This window comes from Anolis sagrei, chromosome 5, assembly GCF_037176765.1.
Source record: "Anolis sagrei isolate rAnoSag1 chromosome 5, rAnoSag1.mat, whole genome shotgun sequence".
Taxonomy (NCBI): domain Eukaryota; kingdom Metazoa; phylum Chordata; class Lepidosauria; order Squamata; family Dactyloidae; genus Anolis; species Anolis sagrei.
The window spans coordinates 196,607,431-196,626,931 of NC_090025.1; the positions used below are offsets into that span (position 1 = coordinate 196,607,431).

General features: G+C 44.1%; 1 protein-coding gene across 1 annotated transcript; it reads right to left on the reverse strand.

The window, feature by feature from the left end:
- Positions 1-1,343: 1,343 nt before the first annotated feature.
- Positions 1,344-18,103, reverse strand: LOC132775582 (C-type lectin BfL-2-like). Its single transcript, XM_067468404.1, has 6 exons — positions 17,965-18,103; positions 15,750-15,822; positions 15,124-15,221; positions 10,929-11,084; positions 4,833-4,947; positions 1,344-1,529 (listed from the first exon to the last, which is right to left on the reverse strand). Exons 1-6 carry the CDS (start codon positions 18,073-18,075, stop codon positions 1,456-1,458), a joined length of 627 nt encoding a protein of 208 aa, XP_067324505.1. The 5' UTR covers positions 18,076-18,103; the 3' UTR covers positions 1,344-1,455.
- Positions 18,104-19,501: the final 1,398 nt, after the last annotated feature.

A 19,501-nucleotide genomic window follows, 5' to 3' on the forward strand; every position in this document is an offset into this window, starting at 1 on the left:
GGGATATAGCCAAGCTGCTTGTGATAACTGTTTCATGACCATAATTATAATTTTCTACTCCTGGATTTGCTCTTATCTAATTATTCTGCAAACCATACATCTGGTTGTGGATGCCCATGAGTCACATTCTGGGTGTCCATTCATTCTCCAAGCAGCGTGGAAAGGAGCTTGCAACCCATGACATCTTATGCTGGAATATATTAGTCTTAAATGAGAATTAATGCAAGATGACACTCCTTGAACTGCAATGGCTCAATGCTATTTGGCAGAAGTCGGTGCCATGCTCTTGTTACATTCCGGATAGATTACTGCAACGCATTCTACGTGGGGTTGCCTTTGAAGACTGTTCGGAAACTTCAATTAGTCCAGCGGGAGGCAGCCAGATTGCTCACCGGAGTGTCATACAGGGAGCATACCACCCCCCCTGTTATGTCAGCTCCACTGGCTGCCGATCCAGTTCCAAGCACAATTCAAAGTGCTGGTTTTGACCTACAAAACCCTATATGGTTCTGGCCCAGCGTATCTGTCCAAACGCATCTCCCTCTACGTCCCACTTCGGAGTCTGAGATCCTCTGGGGAGGCCCTGCTCTCGGCCCCGCCTCTGTCACAAGTGAGATTGGCGGGGACGAGGAGCAGGGCCTTCTCAGTGGTGGCTCCTCACCTATGGAATTCACTCCCCGGGGAAATTAGATCAGCAACATCCCTCCTTTCCTTCAGAAAGAAAGTAAAAACATGGATGTGGGACCAGGCGTTTGGGCAATCTGGCAGATGAATAAAGGCAGATGAATAAAGGACTGTGACAACGGATAGGAATGGACAATGTGGAACGAAATATGGACTCTGAGTTGGCGAACGCTGTGTCTGAGATTGGCTATCGATTGTGAGATATATTGTTGTTTTAATTGTTTTAACTGTTGACCATTTAATTGCTGTTTTTATATGTTATTCTATTTGTGTGGGCACCAAGATGTGCCTTTTTGTAAGCCGCCCTGAGTCCCCCCTCGGTGGCTGAGAAGGGCGGGGTAGAAGTATACGAAATAATAATAATAATAATAATAATAAGCTTGCAAAACTACAACTCCCAGGATTCCATAGCACTGAGTCATGGTTGCCAAAGTGGAACCAAATTGCATTAACTCTATAATGTAGATCCACCTTTGTCTCTGCCTTTGGACTCTCCATGTCATTCTTGAACATACCAACAGTCTCGTTTGCAAAACAGTGGTGGAGGCCCCAGGAAAGGGTTAAAGGACGGACACACAGAAAACCACGTAAGTGTATTTGGAAAGAAGTTTATTCGTTTCACAGCCCAGAAAGGCGAATGTCTGCTGACTCTGAGACCCTCCATGGGTCTATTGTATGAGAATGTTGCCAGCTGCAAGGGCTTGCTCGATCGCGGAGGGAAGGCTCTCTTGCCGCAATCCCATTGGCAAAGGTGCCAGGCGTGTTGGCATGTTATCCTCCCAAGTTGGTCCTGCACAGGTAGGGCTGCTCTATTTCACACCTGATATCAGCCCATCCCTCAAACCCTGGAAGACAACAGGGACAACGTTACCCCATTAGCTCTAACTCTGCTTTTGTCTCTAACCCTAACTCTAATTTTTCTCTGTCTCTAACACCGACCCTTATTCTGTCTCTCACCTTACTCTGAATCTATCCGAAATTCTACCTCTGTCTGTAACTCCAATTCTATCTCTAACACTATGAACAGAATCATAGAAGAATAGAATCATAGAATCATAGAATCAAAGAGTTGGAAGAGACATTGACAAGCTGGAATGTGTCCAGAGGAGAGCGACTAAAATGATAAAAGGTCTGGAGAACAAGCCCTATGAGGAGCGGCTTAATGAGCTGGGCATGTTTAGCCTGAAGAAGAGAAGGATGAGAGGAGATATGAGAGCCATGTATAAATATGTGAGAGGAAGCCACAGGGAGGAGGGAGCAAGCTTGTTTTCTGCTTCCCTGGAGACTAGGACGCGGAACGATGGCTTCAAACTACAAGAGAGGAGATTCCATCTGAACATGAGGAAGAACTTCCTGACTGTGAGAGCCGTTCAGCAGTGGAACTCTCTGCCCCGGAGTGTGGTGGAGGCTCCTTCTTTGAAAGCTTTTAAACAGAGGCTGGATGGCCATCTGTCAGGGATGATTTGAATGCAATATTCCTGCTTCTTGGCAGAATGGGGTTGGACTGGATGGCCCAGGAGGTCTCTTCCAACTCTTTGATTCTATGATTCTATGAGACCTCCTGGGCCATCCAGTCCAACCCCATTCTGCCAAGAAGCAGGAATATTGCATTCAAAGCACTCCTGACAGATGGCCATCCAGCCTCTGTTTCAAAGCTTCCAAAGAAGGAGCCTCCACCACACTCCGGGGCAGAGAGTTCCACTGCTGAATCGCTCTCACAGTCAGGAAGTTCTTCCTCATGTTCAGGTGGAATCTCCTCTCTTGTAGTTTGAAGCCATTGTTCCCTTGCGTCCTAGTCTCCAGGGAAGCAGAAAACAAGCTTGCTCCCCCCTCCTCCCTGTGGCTTCCTCTCACATATTTATACATGGCTATATACATGGCTATCATTGGAGAGTTGGGAGAGATCACAAGGGCCACCCAGCCCAACCCTTTTCTGTCAGGCAGGAAAAGCACAATCAAATCCTTCCAGATAGGGGGTCATCCAGCCTCTGTTTAAAAACCTCAAAAGATGGAGACTACCATGCAAAGAGACAGAATGGGGGACGTGTGGCTTGAGAATAGGACGTGTGAAAAAGATCTTGGAGTCCTTATGGACAACAAGTTGAACATGAGCCAACAATGTGATGCAGTAGCAAAAAAAAAAGCCAATGAGATGTTGGCCTGCATCAAGAGGAGCTTAGTGTCTGGATCTAGGGAAGTCCTGCTACCCCTCTATTCCACTTTGGTTAGAGTGGTCCAGCATTTCTGTGTTCTCAAATAATATGCTATGTCTAGGTTGGTTCATACCATGCAGCTGTAGACAAGTCTACATAGAGAGCACCAAACACAGCAATGCCCAGACACGCATCAAGGAACATGAAAGGCACTTCAGACTACTCCAACCAGAGAAGTCAGCCATAGCAGAGCACCTGATGAACCAACCTGGACACAGCATTTTATTTGAGAACACAGAAATGCTGGACCACACCAACAACCACCAAGTCAGACTACACAGAGAAGCCATTGAAATCCACAAGCATGTGGACAATTTCAACATGTATAAATATGTGAGAGGAAGCCACAGGGAGGAGGGAGCAAGCTTGTTTTCTGCTTCCCTGGAGACTAGGACGCAATGGAACAATGGCTTCAAACTACAAGAGAGGGGATTCCATCTGAACATGAGGAAGAACTTCCTGACTGTGAGAGCCGTTCAGCAGTGGAACTCTCTGCCCCGGAGTGTGGTGGGGGCTCCTTCTTTGGAAGCTTTTAAACAGAGGCTGGATGGCCATCTGTCAGGGGTGATTTGAATGCAATGTTCCTGCTTCTTGGCAGAATGGGGTTGGACTGGATGGCCCAGGAGGTCTCTTCCAACTCTTTGATTCTATGATTCAACAGAAAGGAGGAAACCATGAAAGTGAACAAAATCTGGCACCCAGTATTAAAAAACTCTAAAATTACAACAGCACAACAACAGAGAGGAAACAAACAAGGACATCTAATCACCTCTCAACAAAAGTTTGCTCCAGGCTCTGTCAGGCTATTATATGCTAATCAAGGTGGTCAGTTGAAACATTCACACCTAGCTCCAGCAGACAAGAGTCCTTTGTCCCACCCTGGTCATTCCACAGATATATAAACCCATTTTCCTAGTTCCAACAGACCTCACTACCTCTGAGGATGCTTGCCAGAGATGCAGGCAAAACGTCAGGAGAGAATGCCTCTAGACCATGGCCATATAACAAAAAAAAAACCTACAACAACCCAGTGATTCCGGCCATGAAAGCCTTCGACAATACAAAGGTTTCACAGAATCCTAGAGTTGGAAGAGACCTGGTGGGCCACCCAGTCCAACCCCATTCTGCCAAGGAATATTGCATTCAAATCACCCCTGACAGATGGTCATCCAGCCTCTGCTCAAAAGCCTCCAAAGAAGGAGCCTCAACCACACCCCGGGGCAGAGAGTTCCACTGTTAAATAGCTCTCACAGTCAGGAAGTTCTCCCTCATGTTCAGATGGAATCTCCTCTCTTGTAGTTTGAAGCCATTGTTCCGCGTTCTAGTCTCCAAGGAAGCAGAAAACAAGCTTGCTCCCTCCTCCTCCCTGTGGCTTCCTCTCACATATTTATACATGGCTATCATATCTCCTCTCAGCCTTCTCTTCTTCAGGCTAAACATGCCCAGTTCCCTAAGCCACTCCTCATAGGGCTTGTTCTCCAGACCCTTGATCATTTTAGTCGCCCTCCTCTGGACACATTCCAGCTTGTCAATCTCTCTCTTGAATTGTGGTGCCCAGAATTGGACACAATATTCCAGGTGTGGTCTAACCAAAGCAGCCTCTGCTCAAAAGCCTCCAAAGAAGGAGCCTTCACCACACTCCAGGGCAGAGAGTTCCACTGCTAAATAGCTCTCACAGTCAGGAAGTTCTTCTTAATGTTCAGATGGTTTCTATATTATATGTTTCTATATTATATTTCACTAAAGGAGTACCAAACTGGATTCATTCCACAGCACAGAGGCAGCCAGTGACTACCCTTCACCTCCCAGGTATGGGAAGGAATGAAAAATTTCACAAGTCCACTGCTCTCAAGGCAAGGCTCTGCAGGCATGGTCCACCTTCAAAGCCTTTGCTTCCTTCTCCTTGGAGAACTAGATTTTGGAAATGTTCCTCACCATCAATTGGCATCAAGCCCACACAGAACTCCTTCTCCCCATCAGCGTTGGGTTCTGCGGGTCCCCAGGACATGTGCCGAACGGGGCTTTTGTCGCTCCAAACGAACTGTCGCTTCTGTAGAGAGAACAGGAAAGGTTGGTCTGAGCTAAAACACAGAGTAGATTTAGTGCACTTTGACACTGTAGAATTAACCCCCCTGGAATGCTGGGAGTTGTGGTTTGGTGAGGCAGAAAAGGTTAAAGACCCTTTAAAGCTATAACTCCTGCGATTCCGTAGCATTGAGCAATGGCAGTTAAAGTAGTTTCAAACTGCATCAACTCTGCAATGTAGATGCACCCTTCATCAGCTGGGAAACCCAGGGATGAGGCATACAAAGGCTCTGCAACCTCTTTCACCAGATTCTTAGTGCTCAGGGGTGACACTCTTCATAAATTCTCGGCCTGAAATAATGTCTGTTTACAGTACATGCTCTCTGTATGCCCAATGGGATGCCGGGGTGCCTCAGCTGAAGGGCCCTTTAGATTTCCCAACACAAAGTTCTGTTGAGGCTCAAGATAAGTTCAACAAAGTTATTTATTTGGGCTTAATTCTTCAAACAAATGAATTGAACACTTCATAACTTTGGAAAACCAGTAGCTTCCTCAATCTGCCAACAAGGGGCAAGCAACTGGTGGTAAACTGTTCCTTTCTTCCTTAGGGAAATCCTTTGACCCCTCCCTGGGCAATCTCTCTTTGCTTTGCTGGTGTGAGGCCCCTACTCCTGGCTCCAAGCTGCTTTATGGATAGCCCAAGTGGTCCCTTACCAAGCAAGGTTCCTGTAGATCTGCCAAGCTGAAAGGAGTCCTTTAGTTTCTCCACGAAGGCTGTAGGAACTATTTCTTTACTCCTCAGCAGAGCTGTGGATCTATCTCTTTAACCCCCAACAAAAGCTGTGAGAAGTGAAGCCTTTGTGCAGGTGGGAGAGAGAGAGACCCACACATCCTGCTGTTAGGCTCCAAAACAGTGAGACTGTTCTGGTACGGCTGTATAGGAGCTCCAACTTTATTTGCTTTGTATTAAATGTTTGTTTGCAGTCCTAGGTTTCAGGTACTCTGCAGATAGGTGGCTTCCTTTGGTTGCAGTCATAGGACAAGTCACCTGTCCATCATCGTTAAATTTTGGTCCTGCCTCTTGCTCAGGGCAATTGGGAAGGGAAGGGAGCCATTTTTTAGTTAGTCTCACCAAGGAAAGCTAATGTACAGGACGTGTGCAAGCTTCCCCTGTACAAAAGCTTCAGCCCTTAAGACTTTCCAGGGGAAAATAGTCTTAAGAGAAAACCAGAAAGCTCCAGGGAAGCCTCCCCAAAGCTTTGAGGACTTTCTGGGGGAAAACAGTCTTAAGAGCATCTAAGACCTTCCGGGGGAAAAAAAGTCTTAAGAGTCTCCAAAAATTTCCAGGGAAACAGCCCTAAAGACCAAAGAACTCCAGCTGGAGAACATCTAAGCCTTTACTGGTAGGTCCACTCGGCGTTCGAGAAGCAGTTCGACCCGGTAGCAGAGCCCACATCAGTAAGGGTTAGATTGCAGTCAGCCTGGGAGAAGTTAAAAAGGGGACTTTCCTTTAAAGTGAATAAGAAGTTATTGAAGACAGTTGCCTGTCCTCCATGCTACCAGTTGCATAAAAACCTGGAATCATTTGTTTAGCTTTATTGAAGACAAGAGAAGTTTCTGTTTGATTGTTCATTAATAAAAGACTTTGTTATACTTCACAAGCCATCTAAAGATTATTTGTGGTGGAAAACCTCTGAAAACTTCTCCTTGGGCCCCCTGGCTTCCCGCTGGGCAAAGGTTACATGTCCTGTTCTAAAGACAAATATTTACAGGCCCAGTGTGCGATAGAACAGAGACTGAACAAGGGTCCTCCTTTGCCTCCAAAACCCTGGGAAAAGGGGCGGGTCTAAAGATTCTAATGATGATTGCCAAGTTGTTGGCCCTATGATTGCAACCTGAGGGAAGCTACCTTATTGCAAAATGCATGGCTTAAATAGATTCATGCAAACTAGCAGTGCAAGAAAAAGAGGTTAAAATCTCCTGGCACTACCATGCCAGCACAAATTCCATTCTATTCTTGCAAGGAGCGAAACATTGCTCTATTTTTTTCTGCTGGTTGGGAGGCAATAATGGGAAAAGAGGTTGTTTTAAAAGACTGTGTGCAAGAAAATGGAGAAAAAATGGCATTTCCTGTACAAAAAAAAAATCTTCACAAAAAGGACGAGTTCCAGAGAATTTTTTTGACAGAAACAAATAACCATTCTAGGTAGAAAATAGGTCTCCTTGATTTAATGAACATTTAATGAACATTAACAACAAAACTAAATGAGGCAGAATATAAATTGAAACAAGATCCAAGAAACTCAAAACTGACATTCGAAATCGAAACATTACACAGGAAGAGGACAGAATTAGAAACTGAACAGATGGCGAAAAAGCTGAAATATGCGAAACAATCACATTTCTACAATGCAAACAAAGTAGGAACTTGGTTGGCAAGGAGGATTGGAAGAATGAAACAAAAGCAATTTATCACGAAAATCATCGTAGACAAAACAGAATATACGAAGGATAAAGATATAATAAAACAGTTTAATGATTACTATGGAGCACTATACTCAAAAGGGGAAACTAGGATGGAAGAAATCACGCACTACTTGGGAGAACAAAAGCTGGAGAAGATCTCCGAAGAACATAGAGAAAATTTGAACAAAGAGATAACGAACCAAGAAATCCAAAACGCGATTAAGAAATTAGATGCCTCAAAAACACCGGGACCGGATGGGTTCACAGCCACTTTCTATAAGACATATGATAAAGAATTAACACCAAAATTGAAGAGACTAATAAATCAGGCACTGGAAACGCAAAAAATCCCAAACACATGGAAACAAGCAAAAATAACGATGATCCACAAAGAAGGGACAGATAAAACAGATGTAAAAAATTACCGGCCTATATCATATAATGTTGACTACAAAATTTATGTAAGCATAATTGCCCAAAGACTGAAACAATTTCTCAAAGAGTGGATTGAAGAAGAGCAAGCTGGCTTTCTCCCCCACCACCAAATTAAGGACAACGTTAGAACAATTGTGAACATTATAGAATATTATGAAAAAAATATAGACAAAGAGTGTGCACTGCTCGCATTGGATGCCGAAAAGGCTTTTGACCGAATCAACTGGGAGTTCTTCTTAGCCTTGTTGAAAGAAATAGATATGGGGTACCACTTCATCAACTCAATAAAAGCAATATACAATACCCAGGAAGCCAAAATATGTGTTAATGGAGGTACAACAGAAAATATAAAAATACAAAAAGGCACTCAACAAGGATGTCCATTGTCCCCATTGCTCTTTATAATGACACTTGAGATACTCCTAAATAACATCAGAAAGGATAATACACTTAAAGGAACGAGAATAAGAAAACACTCCTATAAGTTAAGAGCATTTGCGGACGATGTAGTTTGTATGATAGAGGATCCAATACAAAACCTAGAAAAGTGGATGAACAAAATTGAAGAATTTAGCACGCTGGCAGGATTTAAAATAAACAAAAACAAAACAAAACTGTTAACAAAAAATATAACGAAAGAACGTCCAAAAATATTAGAAGAAAAAAGCGGGATACAAGTGTTTGAGGAAATAAAGTATCTGGGTATAACCTTAACTGCAAAAAAAAATCACATTTATTGAAGAACAACTATGACGTAAAGTGGAAAGAAATTAGCAACGAGATGGCGAAATGGAAACATCTAAATCTCTCTATGTTAGGCAAAATTTCAGCCGTTAAAATGATGGTATTGCCAAAACTCCTCTTCTTATTCCAAACTATCCCAATAATCAGGAACATACAAGTAATTAAAAACTGGAATAAAAAAATTACGAGATTCATATGGAGAGGAAAGAAACCCAGAATAAAATTCACAAGCTTGATTGACAACAAAGAAGAAAGCGGATTAGGACTCCCAGATCTACAAACATACCACGATGCATGTGGCCTTACCTGGGTAAAAAAATGGGCTAACATAAATAAACCAAAAATTTTGGCGCTAGAAGGACACGATCTGCACAGCGGCTGCACGCATACCTCTGGTATGCCAAAAGGAAAATAGAAAAGAATTTCGGCAATCATTTTGTTAGATCTTCGCTAATCAAAATTTGGGAGAAATATAAAAACAATTTTTTATCAAAAAACGCCTCTATGGATCTCCCCGTTAGAGGCATCACAAAGAAGAGAGTGTGGATGGGAAAACTGGCCTAAATACAAGGACATCTTGAAAAAAGACAGAGAGGGATTCAAGTTAAAGACACTGGAAGAGATCAAAACAACGTACGGAGAGATCTCATGGTTCCAACATAGGTAAATGAGTGAAGCCTTCAACAAAGATAAAATAGAAGGATTTGAAAACAGAGAAAAACACTGGGAAAGGATTATGGCAACCGAGAAAAAAGGAATTACCAAACTATATAAAATTCTGCTAAATAGGAAAATGGAAAAAAATAATATAAATAGTAGGCTTGGGTAACCACGGAAAAATTTGGTTCTAAACTCGTTTCGTTTTTAGGGGGCCCTTGCGTTTCGTTTTTTAAAAGAATTCCGAAATTTTCCTTTAAAAAAGTTCGAAATATACGAAATTTCGTAAAATTACGAATCGATTCGTTAATGGCGGACGCAATTGCGCAATATGCTAAAAAAAAAACCCCTCCAAATGGGAGAGGGGGAACTTCTGAAGCTTCCCTCTCCCTCTGTGGTTGACTGTTGGTGTGATAATTTATTTTTTATCACTGATAACAACAACTATAAAACTTGCACCAGACATACGGAAATAATTACGAAACAATTACGAAACGATTTCGAAACAATACGAAATAAATTGGAAAAACTGTTTCGATTTTTAATTACTCCTCACAGTAGTCCTGCAGGGCTCAATATTGGATCGTAAGCTAATTTAAATACTAGGCCTGGGTAACAACGGAAAAATTTGTTTCTAAAATCGATTTGTATTTGGGGGGTTTTTTTGTTTCGATATTTAAAATAATTACAAAATTTTCCTTTTAAAAAGTTCGATACTTACGAAATTTCGTAAATGGTAAAAAAATTAACGAATCGATTTCCGAAACAATAACGAATCGATTCGTTAATGGCGGACGCGACCGCGAAATACGCTAAAAAACCTCCAAAACCTTCTGAAGCTTCCCTCTCCCTCTGTTCTTGACTGTTGGTGTGATATTATAATTTTTTTTTCACTAATTAAACCATAAAACTGGCCCAGACATGCGGAAATAATAACGAAACGACCTCAAAACAATAACGAAACGAATACAATATCGAAATACAAAGCATTTACAAAACGTTTTTGAAAATTCGTTTTTTTAAATAATTGCTCCAGAATGGTTCGTTATCGTTTTGTAATTGAAAAAATTAACGAATTATTAACGAATTACGAATTAACGAAACGAAACCGCCCAGCCCTATTAAATACGGATTAATAACTAATTACGAAAGCCATGGTATTCCCTGTAGTCACCTACGGATGTGAGAGCTGGACCTTAGGGAAGGCTGAGCGAAGGAAGATCGATGCTTTTGAGCTGTGGTGTTGGAGGAAAATTCTGAGAGTGCCTTGGACTGCGAGAAGATCCAACCAGTCCATCCTCCAGGAAATAAAGCCCAACTGCTCACTGGAGGGAAAGATACTAGAGACAAAGTGGAAGTCCTTTGGCCATATCATGAGGAGACAGGAAAGCCTAGAGAAGACAATTATGCTGGGGAAAGTGGAAGGCAAAAGGAAAAGGGGCCGACCAAGGGCAAGATGGATGGATGGCATCCTTGAAGTGACTGGACTGACCTTGAGGGAGCTGGGGGTGGTAACGGCCGACAGGGAGCTCTGGCGTGGGCTGGTCCATGAGGTCACGAAGAGTCGGAGACGACTGAACGAATGAACAACAACAAAAACGAATTACGAAATTAACGAACAAAACCGCCCAAGCCTAATGCCTACATGTTCTTTTCCAAATGCCTTCTTCCATTATGTCCATCTCTGAATCGTGACATACTCACATGTGTTGTGTAACTTCCTTTGTCGTCTTGCAATCCTATCCAGATATTATTACCAAACCTATAATTCTTGAAAATATATGATCCGACGAGTTTTGTCTCTTCCTGATCATGAATTGAAGCCAGATGCCCACTTGGTCCAAACTTCTGGCATTCCGCCTGAGAGGAAAAAGAGAAGACCAGCGCAATGAGGTTTCCCGCTTGCCTCCAACTGACTGTCCAAACCCCGAAAGTGCTTCTGCCCAATGGCTCCCCTTTCTTCTTCCTCCTGGAGAGGAGTGGCTATTTGGATGGAGGCATAAAGGATGGGGGCGAACAAATTGAAATTGAATCCAGACAAGACAGAGGTACTCCTGGTCAGTCGCAAGGCCGAACAGGGTATAGGGTTACAGCCTGTGTTGGATGGGGTCGCACTCCCCCTGAAGACGCAGGTTCGCAGTTTGGGTGTGACCCTGGACTCATCGCTGAGCCTGGAACCCCAGGTTTCGGCGGTGACCAGGGGAGTTAAAACTTGTGCGCCAGCTGCGCCCGTACCTTGGGAAGTCAGACTTGGCCACGGTAGTCCACGCTCTGGTTACATCCCGTTTAGACTACTGCAACGCTCTCTACGTGGGGTTGCCTTTGAAGACGGCCCGGAAGCTCCAATTAGTCCAACGGGCGGCAGCCATGATACTAACAGGAGCGGAGCGCAGGGAGCATACAACTCCTCTGCTGCACCAGCTCCACTGGCTGCCGATTTGCTACCGGGCTCAATTCAAAGTGCTGGCGTTGGCCTTTAAAGCCCTAAACGGTTCTGGCCCAACCTACCTATCCGAACGTATCTCGGCCTATCAGCCCACCAGGACCCTAAGATCTTCTGGGGAGGCCCTGCTCTCTATCCCGCCTGCTTCACAGGTGCGGCTAGCGGGGACAAGAGACAGGGCCTTTTCTGTGGTGGCCCCTCGGCTATGGAATGCCCTTCCCATGGAGGTAAGATCAGCCTCCTCGCTGATGGTATTCCGAAGAAGACTAAAAACTTGGATGTTCAAACAGGCATTTGGTTGATTCGGTGCAATGAATGTGTTGATTATGGATTGGTAATATGGATGATGCAATTGGACCACGATTTTAGTTAGGAGATGTATTGGATTGTGATTTTGTGATTTCGTGTAATATTATGTATTATTTTTTTATGGTTTTAATTGTATACTGTGCACTGTATATTTTGTTGTAAACCGCGTTGAGTCGCCAGTTAGGCTGAGAAACGGCGGTATACAAGGACAGTAAATAAATAAATAAATAAATAAATAACATTAAAATTTGTGCGCTAGCTGCGCCCGAATCTTGGGAGGTCTGACAGTGACTTGGCCACAGTGGTCCACGCTCTGGTTACATCCCGAATAGGTTACTGCAATGCACTCTATGTGGGGTTGTCTTTGAAGTCTACTCAGAAGCTCCTGCTAGACCAACGCTTGGCAGCCAGGCTGCTCAATGGTCAAATACAGGGAGCAGACAACTCCCTTGTTACGCCAGCTCCACTGGCTGCCTATTCACTTCCAGGCTTAGAATCATAGAATCATAGAATCAAAGAGTTGGAAGAGACCTCCTGGGCCATCCAGTCCAACCCCATTCTGCCAAGAAGCAGGAATATTGCATTCAAATCACCCCTGACAAATGGCCATCCAGCCTCTGTTTCAAAGCTTCCAAAGAAGGAGCCTCCACCACACTCCGGGGAAGGCAGAGAGTTCCACTGCTGAACGGCTCTCACAGTCAGGAAGTTCTTCCTAATGTTCAGATGGAATCTCCTCTCTTGTAGTTTGAAGCCATTGTTCCAATGCGTCCTAGTCTCCAAGGAAGCAGAAAACAAGCTTGCTCCCTCCTCCTCCCTGTGGCTTCCTCTCACATATTTATACATGGCTATCATATCTCCTCTCAGCCTTCTCTTCTTCAGGCTAAACATGCCCAGTTCCCTAAGCCGCTCCTCATAGGGCTTGTTCTCCTTGATCATTTTAGTTGCCCTCCTCTGGACACGTTCCAGCTTGTCAATATCTCTCTTGAATTGTGGTGCCCAGAATTGGACACAATATTCCAGGTGTGGTCTAACCAAAGCAGAATAGAGGGGTAGCATTACTTCCTTAGATCTAGACACTAGGCTCCTCTTGATGCAGGCCAAAATCCCATTGGCTTTTTTTGCCGCCACATCACATTCCTGGCTCATGTTTAACTTGTTGTCCACGAGGACTCCAAGATCTTTTTCACACATACTGCTCTCGAGCCAGGCGTACGTGTGAAAAAGATCTTGGAGTCCTCGTGACTTGGCTTGATTCAATGTGCTGGTGTTAACCTATAAAACCCTACATGGTTCCGGCCCAGTTTACCCTGTCCGAACGTATCTCCCTCTACGAACCATCAAGGACCTTAAGATCATCCAGGGAGGCTTTGCTCTTCATCCCACCACTATCGCAGTCACATTTGGTGGGGACGAGAGACAGGGCCTTCTCTGTGGTGGCCCCTCGGCTGTGGATCTCCCTCCCTTATGAGATTAGATCTGCCTCATCAGTCCTGATCTTCTGGAAGAAACTCATCTCTTTACTGTGGGATCAAGCATTTGCAGAATAGACCGATTTACTGGTGAAGATAAGGTTTTAGTGGACCGCAATGGACTGATTTTAATATATATATATGTGCTATTGTGATTTTTTAATGCTTATATTGTTTTGTTAATTTTATGTTTATGTTGTTTAAAAAGGTTAAAGGTTGACCCCTGACATTAAATGGGGGACAATGAGGCCTGGCTCAAGAGCAGTACGTGTGAAAAAGGTCTTGGAGTCCTCGTGGACAACAACTTAAACATGAGCCAACAATGTGGTGTGGCGACAAAAAAAGCCAATGGGATTTTGGCCTGCATCAATATAGGAGAATAGTGTCTAGATCTAGGGAACTAATGCTCCCCATGCTCTATTCTGCTTTGGTTAGACCACACCTGGAATACTGTCTCCAATTCTGGGCACCACAATTGAAGAGAGATATTGACAAGCTGGAATGTGTCCAGAGGAGGGCAACTAAAATGATCAGGGGTCTGGAGAACAAGCCCTATGAGGAGCGGCTTAAGGAGCTGGGCATGTTTAGCCTGAAGAAGAGAAGGATGAGAAGAGATATGATGAGAGCCATGTATAAATATGTGGGAGGAAGCCACAGGGAGGAGGAGGGAGCAAGCTTGCTTTCTGCTTCCCTGGAGACTAGGACGCAATGGAACAATGGCTTCAAACTACAAGAGAGGAGATTCCATCTGAACATGAGGAAGAACTTCCTGACTGTGAGAGCCGTTCAGCAGTGGAACTCTCTGCCTTCCCCGGAGTGTGGTGGAGGCTCCTTCTTTGGAAGCTTTTAAACAGAGGCTGGATGGCCATCTGTCAGGGGTGCTTTGAATGCAATATTCCTGCTTCTTGGCAGAATGGGGTTGGACTGGATGGCCCAGGAGGTCTCTTCCAACTCTTTGATTCTAGGATTCTATGATTCAAAGTCCAGTCGTGTCTGACTCTGGGGTGTGGTGCTCATCTCCATTTCTAAGCCAAAGAGCCGGCATTGTCCATAGACACCTCCAAGGTCATGTGGCCGGCATTACTGCATGGAGCGCCGTTACCTTCCCGAGAGAGCGGTACCTATAGATCTACTCACATTTGCATGTTTTCGAAGTGCTAGGTTGGCAGAAGCTAGGGCTGACAGCAGAAACTCATGCCGCTCCCCGGAATCGAACCTGCGATTCGATCAACAAGGTCAGCAGCTCAGCGCTTTAATGCTGAGTTGTTATTTATAAACAACGCTGAGATGTTGTTTATTCTGTATGTATTGGTGATGTTACGGGAAACTGCTCTGAGTCCCCTCGGGGAGATAGAGTGGTATATAAACAATCTGGCTGCTGTCCATTGGACCATTTGAAACTTCCAGACAGTCTTCAAAGGCAACCCCATGTAGAGCGCATTGCAGTAGTCTATACGGGATGTTACCAGAGCGTGGCCAAATCAGGCCTCCCAAGGTACAGGTGCAGCTGGCGCACAAGTTTTAGCTGTGCGAATGCTCCCCTGGTCACCACCGAAACTTGGTGTTCCAAGCTCAGCGATGAGTCCAGGCATGGCTGGACTATAAATCCTATCATCCTCATGAAGCTCAATGCAATAAAATGACATGCAGTCAGTTCAGGAGACTGCTTTTTTCTTACCTCTGACTCCTCCCAAGACATTGGGATGGTGAAAAAGCCAAAACAGCTTTTCTTGTGAGCCAACCAACCACTGGGGCAGCTGGGAGGTGCGGCTGAGGCTGGAAGGTGAAGAGGAAAGGATTGTTTGGGGCAACACAGCATTCGATAGTCAATTTATGAACGGAATAAATCACCAGCAGAACCATTACAATGCTTTAATCATTCATGCATTATATTTCTTGCTTTTATCCAATATGGGATAATGCTATGGTCCAATGCTATGTTATCCTGAGAGCTGTAGTTTTATATGATCTTTGGCCTTCACGTCCAAAGAGTTCTGGTGCCTCATCAAACTACAGCTCCCAGAATCCCAGAGCATTGAGACACAGCACTTAAAGTGGGGTCAAACTGCATTCATTCAACAGTGTAGACACACCCCAAGTTAAGGCCATTGAATCCATTGGATTTACCCTTACGTTGACACACCATTCAAGGATTGATTCAACGGATGAATTCTACTTGGGTGACTTCTCCAAAGGTTCCTTGGCAGTCCTCCTGGGCTTGGAGAAGGTGCTTCTGGTTGGACTGCCACTCTATTTTGCTTGGCTCTTCTAAACCAAGATTTGCAGAGCTCATTGAGGACCTACCTGGTTGAAAAAGGAAGACAACCCATAGGCCCAAAAGGGAGAGATAGGAGGATGAGTCCAGCCCCATCAGCACCTGGGGAGAGGGAAGAAAGAACCAAGAAGTTTGTTGTTGTTGTTCATTCGTTCAGTCGTCTCCGACTCTTCGTGACCTCATGGACCAGCCCACGCCAGAGCTCCCTGTCGGCCGTTACCACCCCCAGCTCCCTCAAGGTCAGTCCAGTCACTTCAAGGATGCCATCCCTCCATCTTGCCCTTGGTCGGCCCCTCTTCCTTTTGCCTTCCACTTTCCCCAGCATCATTCCCTTCTCTAGGCTTTCCTGTCTCCTCATGATGTGGCCAAAGTACTTCAACTTTGTCTCTAGTATCTTTCCCTCCAGTGAGCAGTCGGGCTTTATTTCCTGGAGGATGGACTGGTTGGATCTTCTCGCAGTCCAAGGCACTCTCAGCACTTTCCTCCAACACCACAGCTCAAAAGCATCGATCTTCCTTCGCTCAGCCTTCCCTAAGGTCCAGCTCTCACATCCGTAGGTTACTACAGGGAATACCATGGCTTTGACTAGGCGGATCTTTGTTGCCAGTCTGATGTCTCTACTCTTCACTATTTTATCGAGACTGGACATTGCTCTCCTCCCAAGAAGTAAGCGTCTTCTGATTTCCTGGCTACAGTCTGCAGTCTACTTTAGAAAACTAAATGGACCAGTACAACCAAGAAGTAGTTGGGAGAAAATGTAGGCACTCTATTTGGACAGATTGTGTAAGGAGTATTGAACTGTTCTCTGCAATTGAGAAGTCTTGATGTTTACTTAAGTGGCAACAGGAAACTATCTGCAAGCATCCTATTGGTTAATCCGAAATAGAATGGATCCTTTCGATCACCTGTTGAATCATGAATCAACCTACAAATGCATCCATTCTTTAAAAGCTCTTTCAAAGGTGCTTCTAGACTGTAGAATGTATCCCATGGCTTAATGCTATGAGACCTGGGACATGTAGCTCTACAAGGCCTTTCATTTTCACTCCCAAAGAGTGCTGGTGCCTCATCAAACTACAAATCCCAGGACTCTAGAGCACTGACCCATGGCAGTCAAAGTGGGTCCAATTGCATTCATTCTACAGTTTCGACAGCATCCCTAGAATAATGGTCCGCAAAGTGGCATCAGCTATTGCATGCTTCTCCTTTCAGACTGTAGGATCGATATAGCAATATTAAATAACCACTCACAAGCCGTTTTGCTTTGAAATGGATATATTGCTTGTATCTCTGCAGCAAAGAAAGACACTACTGACTTTTTCCCACCACCACTTCCTTTTATACACCTTTCCTGCCCATCTCCCCCTCTTCTCAGTTTCCTTATTAGAACTTGTTGCTTCACAAGTTCCAATACAAGGTTTCCAGCACCCTCGGTTGGCTTCAAAATGTCACAGAGAGAGAATTGAGTCAGCCAGGATGATTCAGCCAGGATGTCACGGAGGGGATTTGTGATGTCTTCATGCCGTCAGAAATTGACTCCTGACATCTCCATGAAGAACTTGCAGAAAATTGTGTGAAAATGAGAATCATATGACACAAATGAGACCCACTCTCTGGCACATCGAGGGGGAAAATATGGATTCTTGAGGACTGCTTTTTACAAAAATGGTGCAAACCCTTGAAAAACTGCACTGAATAATTCCATTTCTAATCAATTAAAAATTATTCTCTACGTGGAAAGTTATACTGCATATTAACTGAATAACTTGCAATATCCTAGAGGGCTGGATGGCATTATATTTACATATGGGGTTGGGATCCTGTTGCTTAGTCCAAGTAGAAATGGGTTCGATTGTTAAATGGAGAGTCAAATGTGATCATCAGGACAGCTGGATTGGGTCCAGTTCAACTTGACCAATGTTGGAGAAACGGATGGATCAGTCTTGGGTCCTATCTGCACTGCCATTGAACTGCATTATATAAATCTATACTGAACTATGTTGAAATGGATTATATGAGTCTACACTGACCATATAATGCAGTTTCAAACTTTATCATATGGCAGTGTAGATGGGGCTTTGATTTGTCTTAATGGTCTGGATACCAAACGAAAGTTTTGGTGGCCACCATCATAGTCAACCCAAGGCCACTCTAAACCATAGTAGTAACACTACTACTATGACTACTATTACAAATAGAACCCTAGAAGTGAAAGAAACCAAAATATGAAGACCACTCACTCACTCGTCTTCCTTTCCTTCTCTGTTCAGCTTTTCTAGTGACAACTTCTTTCTCTCCTCTGAGGACAAGATGTTTTCCAAGGACACTTATAGACTTACTGCCAGGGCATGTCATGTACCTCGTTTACAGGTATCAAAAATCAGAATAGCTTGACCCCAAAATCAGAAATAATGTTCACCAGAAAATCCCAGTAGGCGTCCCTCAAAAGTCTCCAAGAAGTACAAACAAGCTGGACACCGTGGGTGGAATCTTTAATGCCATATCCCCTTTCTTCTAAACTTATCTGAGATTATTCTGCAAGATATCTGTTAGGCAAGGAGCATGAGTGGGAACAAAGAAATGTCCCGAGGTTACATTAGGGTCACTTCGCATAGCCACAATAGCTCAGAGAAACCATCAAGGAGGACTTGGAGACTCAGATGTTGGAAGAAAAGTGGGATGGGATGTCCATGGACCTTCACCCTCAACTGATTGAGACTTCTGTTGTGCTTCCTCAAAGATACAATGGTGAGCACTGTTGGTGCATGCCCCTATGTATGTTCCCCCACACATACATAGGGTTATGCACCAACAATGCCCACCTCTGTTTTGTATCCAGACCATTAAGATGAGTGAAGGGTCCTTCTACACTGCCATATAATGTCTTTGAGGGAACGCAAAATAAGCTCTCAACAAGTTGGGGATGAGGGTCTATGGACATCCCAGCCTTCAACTTTTGTAGCTTGTAGGTTTTAGCAATTGTGTAAGGAATGCATCCACCACAATCACACACTTTTCACGATAGGCCTAAACTGGATTGTTAATCCCATCTAGACAACAACAGTTGATTAAACCATGGAATCAACTGCATGTACTTATTGGTATAAAAGCCATACAACATTAAATTGAAGGCTTCTACTCTACCTGAAATCCAGCTCTCTAGCTCCACAGTCATGTATGATGTCAATGCTCTCAATGTCTAACTTCCTTCACTCAGCTTGCAGAAACAACCACAATGCTTTCCCTATAGACAATGGGACCACACTGTGTCTCATCTACACTTCCATAAAAGTGCAGGTTGAACTGGTTTACATAGCAGTGTAGACTCATATAATCCAGTGAAATCTGCATTATATGAGCTACACTGACAATATATTACAGTTCAAACTGCACTATATGACAGTGTAGATGGGGCCTGAGTTGCAAAATGTTGATTAGTACCTTTGATTTCCAATAGTAGCTTTGATTTCCAACTTATTATCTCATTTTGACTGATTTATTTCAATGGCAGAATCATAGAATCATAGAATCAAAGAGTTGGAAGAGACCTCCTGGGCCATCCAGTCCAACCCCATTCTGCCAAGAAGCAGGAATATTGCATTCAAATCACCCCTGACAGATGGCCATCCAGCCTCTGTTTAAAAGCTTCCAAAGAAGGAGCCTCCACCACACTCTGGGGCAGAGAGTTCCACTGCTGAATGGCTCTCACAGTCAGAGGTCCATGGAGGTTGAGGGTCAATGGTGGTTTCACATGACGCCCTCAGTGTTACATGCAATAGGA